This window comes from Megalops cyprinoides, chromosome 10 (genome assembly GCF_013368585.1).
Source record: "Megalops cyprinoides isolate fMegCyp1 chromosome 10, fMegCyp1.pri, whole genome shotgun sequence".
Classification (NCBI taxonomy): Eukaryota; Metazoa; Chordata; class Actinopteri; order Elopiformes; family Megalopidae; genus Megalops; species Megalops cyprinoides.
In genome coordinates, this window is record NC_050592.1 from 13,319,480 (window position 1) to 13,342,138 (window position 22,659).

At 39.1% G+C, this 22,659-nt stretch overlaps 3 protein-coding genes across 3 annotated transcripts in view; 2 read left to right on the forward strand and 1 right to left on the reverse strand.

The window, feature by feature from the left end:
• Positions 1 to 1,099: 1,099 nt before the first annotated feature.
• On the forward strand, positions 1,100 to 5,862 carry LOC118784456 (C-type lectin domain family 4 member M). The gene is made up of 6 exons (XM_036538692.1): positions 1,100 to 1,225; positions 2,612 to 2,692; positions 4,179 to 4,295; positions 4,485 to 4,850; positions 4,997 to 5,160; positions 5,743 to 5,862. The coding sequence occupies exons 1-6, from the start codon at positions 1,162 to 1,164 to the stop codon at positions 5,860 to 5,862; spliced, it is 912 nt and encodes a 303-aa protein (XP_036394585.1). The 5' UTR covers positions 1,100 to 1,161.
• Positions 5,863 to 9,457: 3,595 nt separating this feature from the next.
• gpatch4 (G patch domain containing 4) lies at positions 9,458 to 14,294 on the reverse strand (the record flags this gene model as incomplete). Its single annotated transcript, XM_036538693.1, has 8 exons — positions 14,190 to 14,294; positions 13,794 to 13,882; positions 13,070 to 13,143; positions 11,999 to 12,091; positions 11,603 to 11,716; positions 10,866 to 10,978; positions 10,722 to 10,772; positions 9,458 to 10,286 (listed from the first exon to the last, which is right to left on the reverse strand). Coding segments are annotated over exons 2-8 (1,350 nt in total), but the record flags the coding sequence as incomplete, so codon positions are not given.
• Positions 14,295 to 16,385: 2,091 nt separating this feature from the next.
• Positions 16,386 to 22,659, forward strand: part of LOC118784539 (multiple epidermal growth factor-like domains protein 10) — a 30,192-nt gene continuing 23,918 nt past the window's right edge. The window contains exon 1 of the mRNA XM_036538818.1: positions 16,386 to 16,504. The gene's annotated coding sequence lies outside the window, so the exon portion shown is untranslated. The remainder of the gene's footprint in view (positions 16,505 to 22,659) is intronic.

Sequence of the window (22,659 nt, forward strand, 5' to 3'; positions counted from 1 at the left end):
CTCTTTTACTTCAAGATGAAGCTGTCTTGGAGCACATTCTGGATTAAAAGAGGTTTTAACATTTAAAAGAGCGGTTTTAACATTTACAAACACAAATTAAAAGGAGTTCAGGCAAAAGGCAAAAGTTATGTACAGTCTCAATTATCAGTACCCAAGGGATATCATGGATAGACTGTAAACCTTTCTCCATAACATGGAAAAATAGATAGAAAAATGTTAAGGTTTGTAAAATAAAAAAACTGAAATATGTTGTTTGCATGTCATAGCTGTTTGCATTGCATATTCAAACTCCACACTTTAAAATTTGGTAGAGCCCCCTTTTGCTGCAAAAATAACATTAAGTATTTTGGAGTTTGCACACTGTTTGGGAGTGATGTTTGCCCATTCTTCTTAGCAGATTTGCTTCAGGTTGTTCAGGTGGGTTGGATGATGCATATGGCCAGCAATTGTCAAATAGCATGACAGATTTTTGATGGGATTGATATAAGGACTTTGACTGAGCCACAGTTTTTTTTTTTCTTTTTTTTCTTGAGCCACTGCAATATTGCATCGGTCTTGTGCTTGGAATCATTATCCTGCTGAAAGATGAACTTTCTCCCAAGCTGCGGTTTTTTACAATGGACAGAATCAGGTTCTCTTGCAGTATTTCACCATATGTGGTGCTATCCATTCTTCCTTAAATTTTAAACAAGATGCCTAGTCCCTGCTGATGAAAACTATCCATACAGCATAATGCTGCCACCAGCATACTTTAATGTAGGGATGTGTTGTTTCTTGAGGCATGAACACTGTTAGGTTTGTGCCACACATAGCACTTTCAGTTTTGGCCAAAAAGCTTCCTTGATCTCATCCGACCGTAAAACATTTCCCGCATCTCAGCTGGGTCTCTCTCACGCTTTCTAGGAAGCTTCAGATGCGCTCTGAGGTAGCTCTTTTTGAAACTTACTGCATCTGATCTAAACGTACAGGTGACAGATGTCAACAATCAGAGAAAAAGGGAAATGCAAAAGACTGAAAGCAAATAATATCACTTCCCTGTTTCATCTGGGTTTTTTTTCCCCCCACATGCAACATTGCACTGTTGTTACTTCCACACTCATTCACTCACTCTGAGCTTCAAGTGTAAAATTAAAGCAGTAGTCAGAGCATAAATCTAGAAAAATGTCTGATGAGGTGTGCTATTCCACTGTAACTTTCAAAGAAAACCAGGGATCGGAGCCTGGAGGTAAGTTGCTCTCTCTCTTCTGTTTTTTTATTTATTTTTTATTTTACATATGATCCAGCCAGCCAGTGTATGTGAATATGTAAGAAGTGTAAAAGAATGTAAGAAAGATATCACAGAGCAGTGGTATCAAACTCAGGCGGATTCTTCATATCCTGTTCTCTGTGCTCATATGTTATCTTTATTATAATACCCAGTGACCCTTTATCAGATTGCTTTGATGCTATTACTTCTGTAGAAATCCTTATGGAATCCTTTACTGCAGCTGCTTTTGGTGCATGTGTAAACATGAACTTACTATGATATTAAACTCAAAGGATACATTCAGACAGGGAGGGTTGAAACAAAAAGTAGCATAAAAGGTTATCTTCCAGGAATAAAGCTTTACACATCTGTCACAGGGTGGTAGATGTGGTAGATTAGTTGAATGAAGTATATGGAATTACTTTTTAAATGAATCAGATAATTGATTTTCAAAATATCCAAAAAACAGATAATCGAAATACTGGGAAGTTAGTTACTGTTGTTAAAAATATGTTTATTTTATGTGACCCTCAATGGATTTGGTGAAGGCTTTGTAAATTATTAGCTGATACAACAAAGCAAAGTATAGTGGGTTTATATTCTATTTAATACCTATATTATATAAATTTCATATTTTATGAAATTTATATGACACTTATTTCCTTCAGTGAAAAAATATATCTCTCTAACTCCTGGGTGAACATTGTATAGTATACCGCCATATGTATATATATATATATATATATATATATATATATATATGTATGTGTGTGTGTGTGTGTGTACTTTGTTAACAGGTTGTATTGAGTTGCAATTGCTGTGAATCAGTGGAAGTAATTAAATATTTCATATTCATTGTATATTCAATTCTTGTACCATCACTGTCTCGTGCCATCAAACAGCATGATAAGCATTATGTTTGCATATTGTCCCTTATGTTTTGCATTTTTTGTTCTTCCTTTTTCAGGAAACAAAGTAGTTGTTTACAGTATGTATGTGAACATGGGGGGATTATGATGCTTCATGATATTCATGAAGGGGTGGCTTCCTCTGTGATGAAAATACTCCGGGCTATGCATAAAATGTCCAGTCTACAACTTTTCAATCCAGTCTCTTGCTTTTTGTGCATAAGATTAAAACCTAATATCATATTTTAGTCTAAGGATATATCTCTGCTACCATGTATGGGCATATGGCCTTTCCCACATTATTTATGTATGTATGTATAATTCTTCAAAGATTTTGTATCCAGCTCATGAACTTAGTAGGCAACCCAGGACTAGTTTCCGCTGATATATTACATCAGAACATAATATTACAATATTTTAATATTGAAATATTTTTTCTCTGTGGTGTGCATGTCAGTGAGGAAAGAGGAAGAGACTGTATACGCAGAGGTGAATAAAAGAACATGCATCTCAACAGCGCCCGTTCCTGCTCCAGAAGGTGAGTCGAGAGACAGGAAGTGAAGGACAGGGGAGTAGAGAAAGCAGGAGGGACAAACAAAAGAGTGGCGGGAAGAGGGTGAAATGGAAACCTACATGACTACAGTAAAAGATATCAATCAGGGATCATTTCTGGCCAGTGACTGATTTGCATCTGATTTCCCAGCAGTGACTAGGCTATGCTCCCACCGTCAAACAAACAGTAGAGATTTACACATTCAAATCAGATGTTCGAAATGCAGTTCCAGCCAGTGAGCTACTTGGGGCTTGCACAGAACTAGCCTTTCCTGACAGAACTTTCTTGAGGGCTTGTTCTTACTCAATTACCTGATTCAATGTTATCTAATTCAATCATTGTTGTAGCAGAACGTTTGATTGTGTGTTTTTTCCTTCAACAAATATCTTACAAATTTGCTTTAGGTTAGTTTGGGTATAGATTTTGTATGAAGGTATGCCAGATTTATTTTTAAATTGACATAGTTATTGCCATTTAAGGGATAGTGGGAAATTCTTCTCCACTTTTTACTGTGTGTAATTCAAATAATTCAGCAGTTACCTAGGTGACAGAGGGTATTTTTTATGTTTTTCACCTGCTCAGAAGCAAATCTTAAATCTTAGCTGGGTAGGAGGAGTTCATTTAACTTTGCTAGATGTCTGTATGGAAACATCCAGCATGTGTACATCTGTGACCATTGCTGGCTGGCTGAGCATCTTAACAGCAAGATTCTTGATCTCAATGTCCAACTCACTGGCGCCACTGTAATTCCGATTTCCTACTATGCCCTTTAGGGAGATTTCACACATGCTACAAATAGTGAGGGGAGAGACTGATGTGTCTTGGGGAACACAAGGGAATCATTTTCAGTAGGGGACACAATCATCATGGGTATAGATAGTGTATTGTATACCCATACAAATGAGTGCTGAACAATGTTTTACCTGCCTGGTGGCTAGGCTGCAGACCTCTCAGAGCATGTGGACAAGCTCCTGGCCAGATCAGGGTTTGGTACAGTGGCCATGGTTCACAATTGAACAAATAACATGACCAGCTGTGAGTTTGACTTTCCACAGGACAAATTTATTGATCTGGCTACAATGATTAGAAGCAGAACCATTAAGGTTGACTTATCTGGAATTCAGACAGTACCATATACTAGCCCAAGGAAGCAAGATATTTACACATATTTATTATTTTGAATTATATGGACATTTAATGTGTGGCTACAAAACTTGTAGAAAAGAGGAGTTCCCATTAATGGGGCACTGGTGCTGATACTGGCGCTCTTTTTGGTACAGGCTGGTCCTGTATAAATACACAGCATATGGAACAAAGTAACACCAAAATACACCACACAGAGAGGAATTATTATTAGCTATTTGTTTTCCCATTTGCTAACTAAAATAAATTTTGATGGTGCTGCTACAGTATTATTGTGTGCTCAGAGTATTGCCAAAATAACAGGGATGTGACCTTTCTTCCAATACAGTTTCTGAGACCCCAGAGAAAACTGGCCCTCGCTCTTTCCCACATGGAATGGCCACGGTGTGTCTGGGGCTGCTGTGCATTCTCTTAATGGGTGGCATCATAGCCCTTTGTGTCTACTGTGAGTATACAGGGCAGATGGGACTGAGTCAGGTTTTATACTGGTGGGTTGATTCCTGTGTGTGTTTTATGTGAGTGTGTCTCATCACCATTTATGTTGCACAGTCATTCGGGGTTTATTTGCACCTCATTGCTGATGTTGCTAAATTAACATTTTTTCCAATGTGTTCTCATTTCCCCCTTCCTTTAGACAACTCTCACCAACCTCAGAGTAACAATATGTTGATGGCCGAACTTCAGCAACTCAAAAGCAACCAGAGCGCCCTGACTGCTGCCAATCGGGACTTGAATGCACGCTACAGTGATCTAACCATGGCCAATGAAATGTTACAGTCAGATTACAAAAACCTGACTGCAGCCAATGAAATGTTACAGTCAGACTACAAAAACCTGACTGCAGCCAATGAAATGTTGCAGTCAGATTACAAAAACCTGACTGCAGCAAATGAGATGTTACAGTCAGATTACAAAAACCTGACTTCAGCAAAAGAGATGTTACAGACAGCATATAATAGGCTATCAACAGAGATGATTACACTGAACCAGACCCTCATAGGTATTTTCTGCTTAAAGTCAAATCATACACTAAGATCTGACCTCCTCACAACTTAATAACATATATTGATTCTACCTTTCTTGTATAGTGATCTGCATGGGTCTATGCACTGCATTGAAGTCCCTTTATTCGCTTTTCATCCACAGCTAGAGGGTATTCGCCTTGCCCAGGTGGCTGGATTCTGTTCCAGTCCAAATGTTATAATTTTGCGTCCGGTGGATCAGCACAATGGAAGATCTGGAGCAACAGTCGTACTGCATGCACTAATGCTGGAGCTGACCTGGTGATTATAGACAGCCAAGAAGAACAGGTAGGACACTATCACAGGAAAGAAAGACCACCATGACTATGGTGTTAACAGCTTTACTAAGAATGAAAAGCTTCAACATTTCACTTTGAGGCACATGTGCCAGGGTTTCACCATTAGAGAACAGCATATATATAGATGGCTCACACACCAGGTCCATTTACATGTTGGACCACCATCATAATTGTGCTGGATCAGCATAGCTGCATACTTATTACTGTACGTGTAATGTAGCCATGATGAAGTTCCCATGAACTGAAATAAATGGTAGCTTTGTGAGCAGTGAACACGGGATACCATCTCCTTTTTTGATAAGATTGGCACATGTAATAAAGAAAATCTCAGCAGAATTTTGGTTGGTGTTAATTGTGGAGCTTTTGCTATTGTGAGTAGTAAACCTAATATTGGATGTGTTACTATAAGATATTTAATACAGCTTGGGCTGTTCTATGGTAAAAAAAAAAAAAAAAAAACTGTTCTGGATTTTCAGGTGGAGGTGTGTGCCCTGCAGTTCTTTGAGCATTTGCATTGTCTCTACCACATCAGGAGAGACTGAAGCTGTCTCATTCTTTCTCTTGTGTTCAGGGGTTTATCAATACAAACGTCATAAATTACGATGATCAATGGCATGGGTACTGGATTGGACTGAGAAAAAATCAGGGTACCTGGCGCTGGTTGAACGGCACTGTACAACCCGCAGGGTAAGAGATGGCGCTGTCACCGTCTCTACACTGCACACTCTGAAAGGCAGTTAATGAGCATACACCCACCTGATCAAGAAAGCAGCAATGTATTGTACATTGTACATTGAGTCACAATAGTTCTGAGAGAAAGATATGCAGATATATACCAGTCTTAACCAATCGGTGATGGTTTTTTGGTTTGACTTATACACCAGTCATTTCAATCTGCTTATTTCTCTTTTTCAATCATGTGCTGAATAAGTGTTCAACAGATTTTTTTGGAATGTAAACATCCAACAATTTATCATTTAATATTTTACAATTTAATGTTGGACAACTCTGAAAGGCAGTCCTACATCAGATACACCTGTATCAGTTGATGTCCTTTGCTGGAAGTGCTTTGAGCTTGACATGCACCACTGAGATCCATTTCTGTCTCAGGAGCGGACAGGATCAATTCTTGTCATTGTCATGATTAAATCCACTTTGCTTAGGTGTACCATTAGTTACAAATTCCTCTTTATTCTTGTGCAAGTAAATAGTAGGGAGGGGGCTGCCCAGGTTGGAAATACTTAAATAAATAAATATTTAAGGTTGGTAACCGCATTGTCTTGTTTTTATGAGGGACTGTATAAATTTCTTCAAAATGCCAAAACTCTTGATAGGAGCCATGTCCCAAAAGCATCCTATCAAGTGTTGATGACATCACGAAAATAGTTTTTGCACCTTAACAGGAAAAAATAGCTTTCGTGGCTAGTAGCACCTGGGAATTTTGTTCTATTGAAGAGTGTTTAAGAATTAGGAAGGCTTTGCTCCAGCAGTGTCATCTTGACCACACATCATATCATTAATCAGTCTTTATTCTAACTACTCAGTTTCTGGAATGCATCCTGCTCATTGCGTATGTATAAAGCTGACATGCTGCCTCTTCTTTTTCAGGCCATGGATTTTTAATCTCAGTGATGATTGTGTGATGACTCAAACACAAAACCCACAAACACCATCTGAAAAATGGAGAAGTGCTGCCTGCACAATGTATAATCTGTGGATCTGTGAGATGAATGCCCTGATAATCTTAATTTAGACATGGACATTAGAGATTATACATACCTTCCCTTCGTTTATTGTATTTTCCATCTGTTGAATTAAGCACGTTTAAGCAATCATAATGTCAGCAGGAACACATCCAGAGTGTTTTTGTATCTAGCTGTTGAGATACCAATATTAGCCTACATTTCTTTTCTGATTAGCTAACGCACATTCTGACAAGTGTGCTAGCTAACGTTCTTGCTAATCTAGATAAGACAGGTAAATAGAAAAATCATGAATTCCAGAGAATACATACATGATTGCAGCACTCACCATTCATATTCCTATTTACTGTATTACTTTCATCTCAGTCATCAAGTCCTGAAAAGGTCTGTTAGCCACAACATAAAAATAAATGAATTCATTTATTGTGAGAAACTAAATGCATATGCTTCATTAAACAAATGTCAGTCAAATAATTTAGATTCAATTAGCACTGCCACATCAAGTGCCTAAAAAATATCACATTTGACAGAGGTGATATTCCGCAGGGAGGGAATTTTGAGAAAAAAGTGCCTTTCAATATTATTAAAAAATAAGGTATCACAGCAAAAAAAAACCTAGTGTATTCTACAAAATGACTTGATATGATTTGATTGTTCTACCCTGGGCACTACTGATTCAAATGAGCACCACTGCTCTAAACTTGACTGATACACTGGCAAGGCTTCCACAAGTCTTCTATGACTTTGCTTCTACATTTGCTGTATACATTTGCATTTACTGTACAAGTCATGATTAACAGGACTAACTGACAATACTGGATCAAAGTGTGACAGACTCCATGCCATTGGGCAGTAAGTCTGTGAATTGGGGCAAAAATCACAGGCAGTTTAGATTTGTATCATTTTGTAGATTTAGATTTTGTAGGTTTAGATTTGTATCAGTTTGTATCATTTACTACTGTTGTCTATAAGGTACAAAACCAAGATGGAATATTTTATCACTATTGTCTTCATTTGCATAGTTGTCTCACTGATACTATCAGACTGTTTCTTTTTTTAAAATACTGTAGTGTGTGTCGCATTGTCACCTTACTTGACTAACCACAGATCTATGACGTGTTCTGTTCTTTTGCACATTAAAAAGATTAAGCATGACAGGGAGGATTTACCCTGAAGGAGATGCTGTGATTAGACCAATTATTTTGGAGTAAATGAAAGATGAAACAACTACAATGTTATGGAACAAGCTGTGTTTCATCTGGGTTTGGGATTTTTTTCCACTGAAAATTACAGAACTGTTTGTTGTTAAAAAGTGGTGGTTTCCTGTATTCCTGTATCAACTGTCACTATTATCACATTATTATATGAAAGCATATATTTGAATCTTTGACACAAAATCTACTGCCAGATTTGCTCTGGTATGGTTATATAGCCTACATGATCGTACTACGAAAATATAAATAGTTATGATGAGATAATAATCGTACTGTGGTGAATATGTGGAAAGACCAAATTGGCTTCATTCCGTCGATGACAGAGTTGGGTATGTTTGCTGGGGTTTCCTCAACTCACCACTTTCAGGCATCCTTTGATTCTTTAGGCACCTGTGAGTTGCTGTGAGTACCTAGTTTTGTGCGAATTTGAGGGACACTTTTGCGAACAATACACTGGAAGTAAACAGTCGTTTTACAAAAAGCTAGTTACTTCTTAATGAAGTTTGTACAGGGAGGTAACAGGCTATAATATAAGCCACAATTCTCTGAGGCGGAACCTTGCTGCCAGATGGCAATAGCATGATTGTTGAAATACTGACAACACTGCCAGTATTTCTACATTCTAGGAAGTACCATACTGAAACTCTGAAATTGCAACATTTTGTGTATACTTTAACTTGCATAAAATCAAACCATTTAAGTGGCACCTACAGAATTATATGTGAGGTGATGAACGTATCTATTGAACTATGAAACAAAAATCAATTTAGCAAATGACCTCACAGAAAAAAATGAATGGATCAACATAACACAATAGGCAGGTCCTTGCAGCAAATATGAAAGAGGTAAAATATCCATTTATTGCTATAAAAAGGCCATTGTGTCAAGGCAGACAAACTGCATTCTCATTCAAACAGAACCTCAGGGATATACAGTTTATCAACTGTGTTAATAATTTCAATGCTATATTTAACCCATTCTAGCCTCAATTTGAGGTGAGAAGCCTAATATTTGTTCATTGAAGAAATGACTGATTGCAGCAGAATGCTCCTTTCACAGTTCATGGCACAAATATGGCTGGTGGTCATATATAAAAACACACTTTTAAATACTTTACAATGCTATTATATCCTATCTTTGAACTGGATGTACCAGGTAGTAAATGAAGGGATGGAGCTACGATAACTCAGCTCAGAGTAAAAGAGTCCCATCCCGCTTCTTCCTCACATCTCCATAGTTCCTGATAGTTTTCTTTTCCTTGTCAATCATGTCCACATTCCTTTTCCCTTTTCTTCTTTTTCTTTTTAACTCTAATGGTTTCACCCTGCCCTCCACCCTCTCCCATCTCCTCCTCCCCTTCTTTGCATTTCTTCTTTTTCTTTATTTTCTGCCCTTCCTCCATCTTATTCTCTTCCTCTTGTTTACACTCTGGGACGTTTGTAGCATTCTTCGTTTTCCTCTTCTTTTTGATAACTGTCTCTGCATCATTTAATTCTGAGCCACAGTTATACTCCCCTGCCTCTCCCACAGACACCTCTTCTTTGTGTGTAGAATGTTTCTTCTTTTTGGGAAGATTGTCCTCGATGTCCTGCTCAGGTATCACAGCACCTTCCCCTCCCTCTACCGTAATAGCTTCTTTAATGCCTGTCCTCCCATCATCCTCTGTCACCTCAGAATCAAAATGGCAGTTTCCTTCTCCCAATGTCTTCTCCTTGTATGAATGTTTTCTCTTTTTACTCTCCTTCTTGTTGGAACTGGAAACATCTGGTTGCCTTTCTACCACAGCCTCATGCTTCTCCTTAGAGCGTTTCTTCTTTTTTTTGCCATTGACATCCACCTCCTTACTTTCCTCATCCTCTCCCACAGTTTCCTCCAGATAGTCCTTGGAACGTTTCTTCTTAATTTTGGGAATGACAGCTACCTCTTTAGTTTCAGAAAGCGTGGTGCTTTCCTTATCCTCTTCCACAGTTTTCTCCATTTTGTCCTTGGTGTGTTTCTTTTTCTTCTTGGCCTTCTTGCCCTCATTCTCTTCCATCTTGTTCTCTACAATGGAACTCTGAGCGGCTGAGTTGGAGACCATCTCTCTGCTGAGGGTCTCCGTTGGTTGATTCTTCCTGCCATACTTTGTGAGAAACTCCTGCTCCTGTTGCTCCAGCCTAGCCAGCTTGGCACTCATAGTCAAGCCGTGCCTTGCTCCTCTGATTGAAGAAACAGAAGGTAAAAGAAAATGTTACAATAACTTCTTACATTTGTGTAAGTGCACTGCCAATGTAGAGGTCCCGCAAACCATACTGGTATATTTTGAGCTTTTTTCATAGCATTTGTGTTTTTTTTGCTTTGTGTCACTATTGAGCATGAAACATATGGTTGGAGTTGTACTTTATTTTATTTCTATTGTACTCTGCATTGTATGTGTGTATCTTCTAATGCTTGGTGTGTCACACTGGAAAATGGCATGTGCTAAGTTAATGAACACATATACTGACACTTTACTCCTGTCATAACATAATGCTGTGGGGCTGTTTTCATTTTAAAGCACCCAAAACAACAGCCACACACACAGCTCAAGAGTTCATGTGCCCTATCACGGTCCAAGTTATCAGAGGTCCACATATCTCAGGCTGTTATCTTACTTGTGGGCAGTTCGACCTCCGCATGCTTTCATGAGATCGTTGTCCGATAACCTATAAACGAAGAGAAAGACGGGGAAAAATCTAGTGTCAGAATCAGTCAGAGCACGCAAGTGAATATTGGCACAACAAAGCAAGCCCTCCTACTTGGTTGTGGAAGAGAGGTCCAGTCTCTTGTCCTCATCCTCTGATCCACTGCTGTCCTCTGAGGTAGACAGCTGCTTCTTTGACTGCTCCTCTCCTGACCAAAGGGTGGCTGACTGTAGGGGGAAAGGGGTACAATCAACATCGAAACATGTACTTCCCTGGCTGCAGTCCCCAAGTCCAGTGGCCTTGATCTACAATCTTCAAACAATCAGTCCCTCTTGCTTACTTACACTACACTCATAAACTAAACAACAGTCAGAGAAATGTCATAACAGCCATCAACAGAAAGCAGTGCTTATGGGATATGATCTGTACACTACGATTAGAGAACAAATCAGCTGGTAAAAAAGTGTTGAAATATAATAAATTAGAATCTATTGCGATTATGTATGTTATTTTTGTACTTTCATGCATGATCAAAATGTTAGCATAAAATGAAAGCAATTTATATTTAGAGGGTGACAGGATCACAGTGGTATACTGGATTTATTTCCATATGATTTTAGTTCTTCATTCACATTCAGTTGTGAATTTTAACCTGAAGCCTCTACAGATCTCAATCTTGGTTCAAAAGGGAAAATTAAGTACATTCAGAAAAAACTACTCTTATTTTAATCCAGATTTAAGAAACATACAGAATCTGCCAGGGAAAAAAACATGTCACGAGATTTGGCAATACTTCAATGTTCAATGTTCCCCACCCCACATCCACAGCCTCCATCTCATGCATACAGTACCTTGATAAAGCGCCCATAAAGCTTGGCCTTGGCCAGTTCTGCCTTACGGGGCTTCTTGTTGGAGATCATCCCCTCCTCTCCCTCTCCTGCCACTTGCTTCACCTTCACACCATCCTGTCACAAGTCACAAAAGTCTGTGTATCACAGTGTAGAACTCCAGCATTAATGTACCACTGAACCATTCCCTGGTGATTTGTCGCAAAGCACACTACACTATTCTGCTGCTCTTTCTGGACAGCAACTTGCAACAGCTACTCAAAGAGATTTCCCCACGTGCCTCTGTTCACCCCCATGCCCTCTCCCCCACAGAGACCTGCTATGAATACATATTATAAATCCTGAGCCCGAAGGATGGGCTTATATATTTCAATACATTCTTTGCTTAATAGGACTGACCTGGCCAGACTCCACAACCAGGTTAGCAGAAGCTTTATTGAAGATGTGATCCCACCAGTGGAAGGTGAACTGCTCACCTTGATTGTGACCAACCTGTAGAGAAATTACTGTATTACACCCTGTCATATTGACCCAAGTCTATCTGGGTTAAGACACTGTGCCAAAAAAGCAAACAGGACATGATGTTTACCTGTGAGCAAACTTTAAATTAAAGAGGGATACAGTAATGACACTCAATGCCTTCACCAAACCAGAAGCAAGCCCACTTTTGGGCACTACGTTATCAGACCTAAACAAAAACTCTCAAAAAATACAGTTAATGTCCACAACACTTGTTCTAGGTATCAAGCATGAATTATGCAAAGAGACATAAGACACGCCTTTATTCTCAGTATGAAGAAACTCAAAGACAATTAAATTACAGGGTTCCAATTTATCAAAGATAAATAATGTGGACTACAGAAGCTACATCGTGCTGAGTTCTCTCAGCAGAATGAGACAGGAAATGAGTTGAAGGTAATTTCAAACAATGATGCCAAGAAGTGTCTTCCACTATTGATGCATGGGATTGCTTATCAGTATTAATAGTGGGAATGGAGAACCTTGAAGTGTTCAAGCAGACCACACTTGACATAGTGCTAGTTATGCTCTAGACATTAGGAAAACAATAAGCTGAGACATGCTGATGCCCTACGCTTTTTACCTCATGAAAGGGAAACTACGGCATGTAACCCCTTTTATTCTGCATCAGTGTATAAACCGCATTCAACTCCTAACAATCCAGTTTTTAAAGGAGGGCACTGTGTTTCACAGAAGTGTAAATAACTTACTTACGTTTCGCCTTGCAAAGGGTGCCTAACATGCAGGGGCACCAGCTAACAACATGTTTAGAATCATTGACTACAGTAAACATTACAATACAAAGATACTTCAATCTTTATGCAATATTAGATAATATTAAATTTTAAATAGGTCACTCCACATCCATTTCTGCACATTTTGCCTACACTCTCTTTCTCTGTAAAACTGTCAAAAAATAATTCTGAATTCAACACAAAGTAGCTCACTCACCCCGCCTTTATCACATTTCACTTTGACCTTGATGGCCTCCGAGATTCCATTCTCTTCCCTGCCAAGGCCTTTCCCTGGAAGTGGCCAATAGTGGACGTTAGTTTTTGGACAGCTCAATTTTGTACACTCAATGCATCTTTGGACAGACAAAATTGTTTTTTTCAGAAATACCCCAGACATTTAATCATATCCATTTAAACAACAGATAAAAACATCTAGATGAGATTAATTCTTTTGCTCAACTCAATAGAATGTATCTTTTTCTACATGAGGTGTGTACTAAAATGCCAACTAAACTTAACATATTCAATTACATTCATATTATTAACCTGCAGAGTGGCACTACCAGGCAAAATACAAGAAGGTCCCTGTTTTCTCTTTAGCCTTATAGGAGATGATAACTGTGGACTCCTAACAGAATATTACGTGACGCAGCCTATCGACACCTTCAATACACAGAAACTCTGGAACCAGCACATAGCACTTACTGTAGAAAATCGCATCATTTGCAAAATCTACCTTTTGTGTCACTTAGAAGAATACCTGTTTCTTGCACTATAAGAATGTAGAGGTGCAGTGCAGGTCTATAACAAGTCCCACTGATATACGGTCACTCCCTATGAAATGGAATCGACGTAAGCGTGACCCTCTCGGATCAAAGATATTAATGACCGAATCGACAACAGGGCACGTTTTTTTGCCAACGTATTTATTTTTCTGTTACCTTGTTCCCAACCGTGGCGAAGAAGCTGCTGCTCTGCGAACTTCAGCCCTCGGCTCTTTTCGACTTCCTCTGCCATTTTTTTCCGCAGGCTTAAATACAAAAAACATTACTTCTTACAGTAACTCCCTGTATAAAGACTGTCCCAAACTCCACAGGCTCACACAAATATATCGGCGATGTTAGCTAGCCCTGTTACTCTGTTGAAAAATAAGATACACGCGTCTACACGTAATTCGATAGGTACTCTGCTATCATATTGTTCTAGACGCTACTTTAATTACAGTGAAAACATTGTCGTAAACTGCAATTTTTCGACACAGCTGCGCTATGCTAGCTAACTAGCTAGCAATAATAGTTTGGATATGCAAAACCATTTATGTAAATACATCGTTTTACCTTCAGAACTGTTGGCCTTTAGTTCGTTGACACAGACAACATCCTTATTGTGCATGTATTTTTAACTCAAATTATACCATAGACCATGCTGCCTACAACGTAGGCTGACATGACACCAGAAGTATAAACTTTGACCTTTGTGCGTCATCAGTTTACATGTGACTACCTTGTCAAATACGTTTAGCGGTGTCCAATAGCATTTTCGCTTACTCCGTCGGCGTCTGCACTCAATAGTTTGTAACAAACCAATTTTGAGGCCGCCGCTGTGGTCCTGCAGTAAAATTCGATTTATAAGCGGCATTTTATACCCTACTGACTTGTTTTTAACGCTGCCACATACACTGATGAGGTGCATTGATTTGATTCGAGCAGGAAACTCGCCTTCAAGTAATTTACTGTTGAAAGTAGCCTATCATTTCAAAGTGAAATGTTGAAGTTTTGCGTTTGTGTTTTTTTTTTCCGTTTCTATCTGACGTTGATTTCAATATGCTCCAACTGTGCTTGTCAGTAGGCTTATGGGACGGATTTATGCATGCCAGCCAACGATTTTTCTTATAGCAGTGTTAAAACACAAATTTTAATCCAAAAACAGCATTTATTCATTTCAGATTTGTAAGTAAAGTTTTCAGCGATAGGCCTACAACTAGCCTGCTAATCCATGTAATTAAAATTAATTTCTGATGCTGTGAAAAAAATAATTAATAAATGATGGCGTATACTTTTTATTTATATTTGTGTAAATAAACAATAATTAACTTTCTACTATGATTTAAAATACGTATTGTAACAGTGTGTCTTATGGTGAAATTTCCGCCTGACCTTGAAAGTACCATTTCAAACCACAAGAGGTCCTCTTTACCCAATATTTGGGTCGTGGCTGCACAGGACAGTGGGTGCACAACTCCAATTTTGCAAGATTTGATTATCAACTTGACTAATTATTTATTTTAATTGCTCAGTTTTAAAGGAGAAGTTAAGCCTATGAAAGCAATGGAGCATCACCACTGTAGTGCGGGCTATTTTCTTGTTGTGGTCTCCATTTTATTATTTACCATAAGGATGTGCAGATGGGTATTAACGTAGGCCATGGAATGACATCGCAGAGGACATGCTGTTTATCTGTCCGGACAGGAAACACAGACATCTTACGTTCCACTTATCGGTAACAACTCTGTGTTTTTGAGGAAACGGTTATTTTTCTCTTCTCATGCCGCTGTCGCCCTTTGTCGGAGATAGCCTGCTATTGTGAACCTAAAATAAGCCTACCCATCGTAAATCACGTTGATATTTTTATTGGTCATGTTCAACATCCTTTTTCTTGAGACAGCTTCAATCACTCAGGGCATGCTTCTAAACAAAAAGGCAGGCCTAAAGGTTGGAACCTGTACAGGCTATAGTAATAAATATTTTGAGGATAACCATTCATAACTGCTTATTCTATCTAGTTTAGCTTTTGCGCCCATGATGCGCAATAGACATTAACATTTATTGACTATTCGTTTGCTTTGAGTAGGCTACACTCACCTACAGGAAATCTCGAAAGTGTGTTAACAGTACATTTTTACAAGAATTAAGCGAATTCGTTTTTGGAGCTTTTACTTTAGTAGGTCAGCTTAATTAGGTTTAAGATGAATGATACTAACCTACTCTACCATAACTCTACTATATAGAGTTATTTCGTTACTTTACATTATGAACTTGGAGTGTATGCACGAAACCCGTTGAAGTAAGACAAACATGAAACTTAGATGCACCTTTATCAGCATCCTAAGTTTCCTTAAGTTAGGGCAAAGGAAGTTGAAGCCTTGATGATCTCCCGTTCAATATCTCGTCCTCGCGTTTCCCTTCCAGAACCCTCCCTCGCATTGTGCCACATACTACGCCCATTAGTCGAGATGTCCGCGGAGCTTCAGGAAACGTCTTGAGGGTGAACGGACCATGCAGGTTTCAGTCTCCTGAACTAGTTCTCTTTCTGCGGAAGATCCAGGCTATCCCGAGCAAAGTGCGCATCAGCGGACTCTCCGAATATAGTACACACCTGATAAATGGGACAAGGTGGCAGAAAACAAACGCGCATCACTTTGACATCTCCGGGAATGACCAGCAGGCTACAGCCACATAGACATACTCGATATTTGTCTTAGTCACAAGAGAAGCTGGCGACACAAAACTTGCGTTTTCAGTTATGCACCTTAATTAGCAACTTTATAGAGGAAGTAAATCTTTTTCGTTGAACACACAAAGGTGACGGCGGTCGCAAAAATAGCTGTTGCTTGCAGATCTTGAATGGAATAGCCTAAATGCCCTGATTCAAGGTAAGAATGAAGTATTATGAATTTCATTTTAGAACAATTAATTTGCTCACCAGTTGATTGAATATACTGTGTTTTATTATTTAGGACCGTGTTGTGTTTTTTGGGAAGTTTTGCTAATCACCTATCTTTAGACATTCTGCAGTAGAAAAGAGTCGCTCCTATTCTCTGACCCACTTTTCCTTTGATTGCATAGCCTACATAGCTATTATTACAATTAATTTCGCACCTGTACGCTTACGTATAATTCTTCAGTAGATATGAATCACTAACACTCTTGCAGATGGGTACTAGGACAGCGGCATCTGCAATTTATGAACTTGTTAAGAAAACAGCTCATTGTCTTATAGGATGTACGGTGTATGCTCTTGATTAGCGCAGTCAGTTAAATTGTGCATTACTTTACAGTGAAAGCAGACAATAAGTTAGCTACGAACGGTGGATCAAATAGTTTAACAAATATAAATAACACAAACGTTATTTCTGTGGAATTACTGATAATTTAATGCAGTTGTTGCCCGTAGTAAGCATTACATAACTTCCATGTGTTCCAAACAAGTGTCAAGTTTTAAATTTTATGGCTTAGCTCTGTGACTTTATGTACCGATACTGGAATCAGATTTTCTTACACTGAAGAGACTACATACCTGCAGAAAACATGCTTAAGTGCTTATTGTTATTGTGAATGTCAGTTTGCAAACTGATACTTATTTTATAAGTGAATCGGATAATTAAAGTGTGCAATAGCGTAGTAATGGCAATTATTATAAAGTTAATTGTTCACATTTTAATGATTGGCAGAAAGCCATCAGCTCCAGCGCAGGCAGAGATTTACAGGGTGATTTCATGCATGGTCTCTAGAATGCATTCCTGCTACAGCGATTGGTGGAAGTGCCATCAGGGTTTTTATTGAACCATCTAAACCAAATCTATGTGAGACTAATACCTCTTATTCAACTTGAATGGATAAACTTGTATTTTGTTGTGCTGGAAGTCGCTCTGGATAAGAGCGTCTGCTAAATGAATGTAAGGTCATGCAAAGCAATGTAATTAATCAGAATCGACTGCAGTGAGGATAGCCTCTTGCCAATCAACGATCCATCTGAGTAATTAAAGCAACAACACACACTTGTGATTTACTTTGTTAACATGGGGTGTGGCTACTTTATGTCTGGGATATTGTAGTCAAATATCAAATAATGAGACATTTGTGCTCCATTACATTACATTACATGCATCTTATCCAGAACGACTTCCATCACAAAGTGTTGTGATCCAGCAGTGCAAGGATGGCCAAACCCTTAGTGCTCAGTTCTCATGCAGGTCATCTGAGCTTGATCAGCACTATCTGAAGTGAGAAAGAAATATGAACCAGGACAGTATTAGCTGGTACTGAAGCAATGATTTTAATCCTCGTTTTACTTTCTGTTCTGTGTTCAATAGAAGCAAAGTAATGCTGAAAACAAGGATTTCCAATCTTGATTTTTTTTTTTTAAATCAAAGTAATTTCTGTCTGTTATTTGTATACATGCAAACATTTAGCTTGCAATTTTACAGAGTTACTGATTCAGTCCTAGCCTCAAAGCCTAGTGCAAGCTTCATCAGCACTAAGCTGCACTTTCACCTCCCAGTACATACTACAGAGGAAGTCTGGGGTAGTGGGCCAGCTTTTGTTTTCCTACTGTGATAGGAAATGGAGAGATAGTTTTCCTTCTTTATGTCCTGGATCCGCAGCTACTCAGTATTGAGAGGTGGATCTGGGTATTCCAAGATCAAAATGAGACCTGAACATTTTTGGATGAACTGTGCTGGTTTGTGATTCAAGGCAGTATTAAAGCAATGGCAGAAATGACAGGAAGAATGTGAACTAGTCACCACAATGGCTTTTCCTTCATTATTCCATCCAGTGAATCTGAATGTTATCCATGATTATCTCTCTGGATTGGTTGCATTTGGCATCTTGGTATCCAAACTTTGGGACACAATGTCCTTCTTAACTGCTACATGAATATTTTTTGTCCCTACTCCCAGAATATCAACAAGGTTGCAATGGATTATTATACAGACTTTGAAGACACACCAACAGGATGGATTTTTACAAAAGTCCTTGCGATAGCAAAAAGCTGTACTAGGAATACACTTTTTTGTTTTTGGCTGTTTTTTTTTTTCCACTGATGTCTTGTAAAAATAAGAAATGTAACACATTTGTGTATTTAAACATGGTGGTTTACTGCAGGAATGGTCTTATGTGTACTTCTAGTCTTTGAGTATCAACTGGGCCAATTTCCCAAAGGGCTTCTGCTGTAGATAATTTGAAAAAGTTCAGAAAATACAGAATTGTGATTGGTGGTCTATTAAGTGTTTGAAGTCTTTGCAAACTCAGACGCTTATAAGAAATTACGCTCAGTGAATGAAAAACACAGGGTGATAATGTGACCTGAGAAGTCGACCTGTAAACTCAACACAAAATCTGGAAAGAGGAGATTCTGAAATCTGCCACACACATGTTACTTAGTTACTTCATTTTCCAAACTGTCATGGTGCAGAGTGGGAGGTTACAGTATATGCTTAGGATGCAGGAAAATACTCAAAGCAATTTAATTTTAAAAATCCGTCTCATAACTCCCAGCTAGTTTCTCTGAAAACAATTTCATGTGGTTTGAAGTGCTGAGTATAATATACCTATCAGGTTGTTGATATACATGATAATATAGAAGGCAATATCGATCTATGCATGAATGTGAACAGATTTTTTTGCAGGTTCTGTGTCATTTTGCTGTAGCGGTTGTAATCCCACACACTAGCATGGAAGATATTAATTATCATGACAAAACAGATCACCATGATATCTCTTTAAAGACAATGAGGGCATACAAAAGCAGGCAGGAACCATTACAGGAAAGTAGCACAGTGTTTTAAGCACACCACATAAATATAAAACAATAAAAAAAAACAAATACACTGCAGCAATGCAAGCAGGGAAGTTGGAACAGATATGGCTGCAGTCAGGCAGTGGTTAGCTGAGCAGTGGGGTGGGGGGAATTATCTCCTGTTTTCCGTTCTCAGAGTGGAACATGGGCAGACAGCGCCTGGCAGAGGGACTGTGCTCCAAGAAGCGTAAATAAGGGGGTGGGGAGTGACCACATAATGTTCTGTGGTGAGGGTCTGTGCTGTAGCCGTCCCTATAATGAGTGTCAGTCTGGGAGAGAGGAGAGAAGGAGACATAGAGAATTAAGATCTAGTAACTGGAGGCCCCGTTTTCATGCTGCAGGAACTGCTTTACCAAGAGAGTAAGATGGACTGAATTTTCCACACCCAGAATTTGGATGTTGAAAATATGGCACCGGTAAGGACACAGGTGCTGCTGTGTTTGAAAAAATGGGGATATAATTTTGTATTTTTATCTTCTGTGATATGAATTTCTTATTGTTGAACCCAAAGATTATGTCATGCATTCAGTCACAGATTATTCACTTGCTTTCTTATACTGCAGTTTTACAAGGTAAGAAACTGGAAATGACACACAGAACCCACTATACTATGATGGAAAACCCCAGACTTCCACCAGAACATCATTTCAGGTATATTTCTTTGACTTGCAGATAGGAGCCCATCTGCACTGAAATAAATATTTCTGTTCCCTCATAGCTCCAGACACCCTGGAAAGTCATCCCCTACTCATATTGCTGAAGATGGATGGAACTAAAATGTTCCATGCAGATATATCATGTGAGGCCACTAAGGTTATAATTGGATGATTTGTGTAACCCTTCTTTATGAATTTTAGTTCACTTTTGAAATGTTGAAATTGACATCTTTGTTCCCAGTTTCAGTCCTGAAGATGCACCAACAATCATGATCCAACAAGTATTAATCATTCATTTCAAAGCCACCACCTTACCTAAAGCACAGCCAGGCCTTGCACAGAATGGAAATTAGTCACTGAAAGTCAGTCAGTGTACTGTGAAGTTATTAAAAGTCATCATTCTTTTTTTCCAAAACAGTAGTTTATGTCTTGTCAGAGGGCTCCTCTTGATTTGGCATTGGAAAGTCAGGATGGAGTGCCAGTGTCAGCCTAGTGGCAGAGGGGTTTTCTCTCTTCCTCATTTCCCCTAGGTTTATGTTTGCTGCCCAACGGAAAGGGATGTTTGACTGTGGCTGTGGATTTACACGCCAGGCTGTTTCCTACCTGCTTCCTATTGTTGGTCGCCGTCAATTCCCAGATGCGCTGTAGTGGAGACTGAGAGGGAAGGAAGCGAGTGAGGTTTGCGACAGGGAGACAGAAGTGTTTCACCAGCAGTGAAATCTGACATTTACTTTTGTAACACAGATGCTGAAACATTTACTGACTATAATACCTGATGAGACCTTTCAAGAAAAATAGAATGGTCATAATGAATATTATTACGTTTCCACATTCCATGGGAATGTGAAAAGAAGACTGAGACTGAGCCAAGTCACTCAGACAACCATGCAAGACAGTTCAGTAGTAAAATGCTGCTTTTTTCCTGGATAATCCCTTGAGATTAAGCATAGCATCAATCTTGTATGTGTTGCAACTGTAATAGTGATGATTGATTGATACGGGAACTTCATGCATACAGTCACATAAGACAAAGACTATCTTTGGGATAGTCTTGAAAAGGACGCTTATTTTCGTGTCATGTATTTTATTTTACAGTATTTTATGTATCTGTTTTGCTGACTGGTCTCCCTTTCCTAATAGAGGGGAACTGTGGGTTTTCGAAAATGGAAAAGGTTGCCCTTATTCCCCTCAAGCCACTTCTTTCCTGTTTGGACGAGGATGTCCCCAGCTGTGAGCATCTGGCCTTTGTGTTGTCCCCTTCCTCTTCCTGTTTTGCCTTGGGTCAGAAATCTAGGTAACAGTGACAGAGAAACATCAGTAAGTGTCTTACATGGAGTGAAATGATTTATCTAACATTAGATGGACAAGGTCTTATTGAAGGGCAGATGCCATTCCATATTTTACCTCCCATTGAACTCTGGTGTGAAAGTCACCTCAAAATGCAGGATATGATCTCTTTGCTGTAACATGTCATTGGAATTATGCAGGCAATGTATGTATTTATTCATTAAATGTATCCTTTGAAACTGGTTTACATAGCTGTAGTGCAGGGATATGTATTGTTATAGCTACACAATGTAAGGACTGCTGCTGCTCATGCCATCATGTCATAGACCAAGCCGAGGAGCAATTGCAAAGTGTCAGCCTCAGGGTAGGCGACGTGGATCACTCTTAGAGGAAAATAACAAGGTCTCACTATTTTACATCCAGATGCTGAGATTAACGCACATCTGGTGAGATTATGTCTTTAACAGACTGCGATAAACTGATCTCGCTAATGAAGAGCAGATTTCCTCCTCACCCTCCAGAAAGGCACAGTTCCATAGGAAGTGAGGCCAGTAAATCAGTGGGGTTTAACTGGGGAAAATTTACTGGCAGGGATTGGTGCTATGGACTTCCTGGACAATGAGACGGATACCATATGGTACAAGCACCCAAACCCCAACAATATGCCACATATACCCCTTTATCTTTTGACCACTGCTGATTTCACCCAAGGAGTCATTCTGCAAAGTACAACAATGAGATATACCTACCCACCTACACACACACACACACACGCACACAAACACCAATTTAGATTTATAGCCTTTTGATTCTACTTGAAACTTTGCTACATGGGCATGTGGGATACATTCCCAGGTGGGACAATGTTACTGCACACAAAACAGCACAGCGTGCTCATGCCTAAATAAGTTCCAGCATTTGTCAGTCACTTCAAATAATCTCTCCAGCCAAATACATAAATCAGTTGTTGACTGAAACCAGATGGTAGCGGGCTACATTTTGTTATCTGAAATTAAGTTCAGTTTCACAGATCTGTGAAGCAAAGCTGAAGGTAAATGTAATGTATTCCACTCAGTGTTACCTGCAACATTCCATCTGTAAATCATGAAGCTGAGAATATTGCAGTTGATTTATGAGGGTACTTGTGAAAGGTGCGAGTCTCACAGCTGGCTGTAACACAAGACCACTAGAGACGTGCTCTGACAATGAATGCCTGTCTCTGCAGAGTGACCTCAGATCTGTGTTACATCGGGGAATTTGGGCCAGAACACAGTGGTAGTATGCT

Coding starts and splice junctions, on each gene's coding strand:
- LOC118784456 (XM_036538692.1), top strand. CDS start 1,162: ATGTCTGATGAGGTGTGCTATTCCACTGTAACTTTCAAAGAAAACCAG. Junction 1,226..2,611: donor CCAGGGATCGGAGCCTGGAG/GTAAGTTGCTCT, acceptor TGTGCATGTCAG/TGAGGAAAGAGGAAGAGACT. Junction 4,296..4,484: donor CATAGCCCTTTGTGTCTACT/GTGAGTATACAG, acceptor CCCTTCCTTTAG/ACAACTCTCACCAACCTCAG.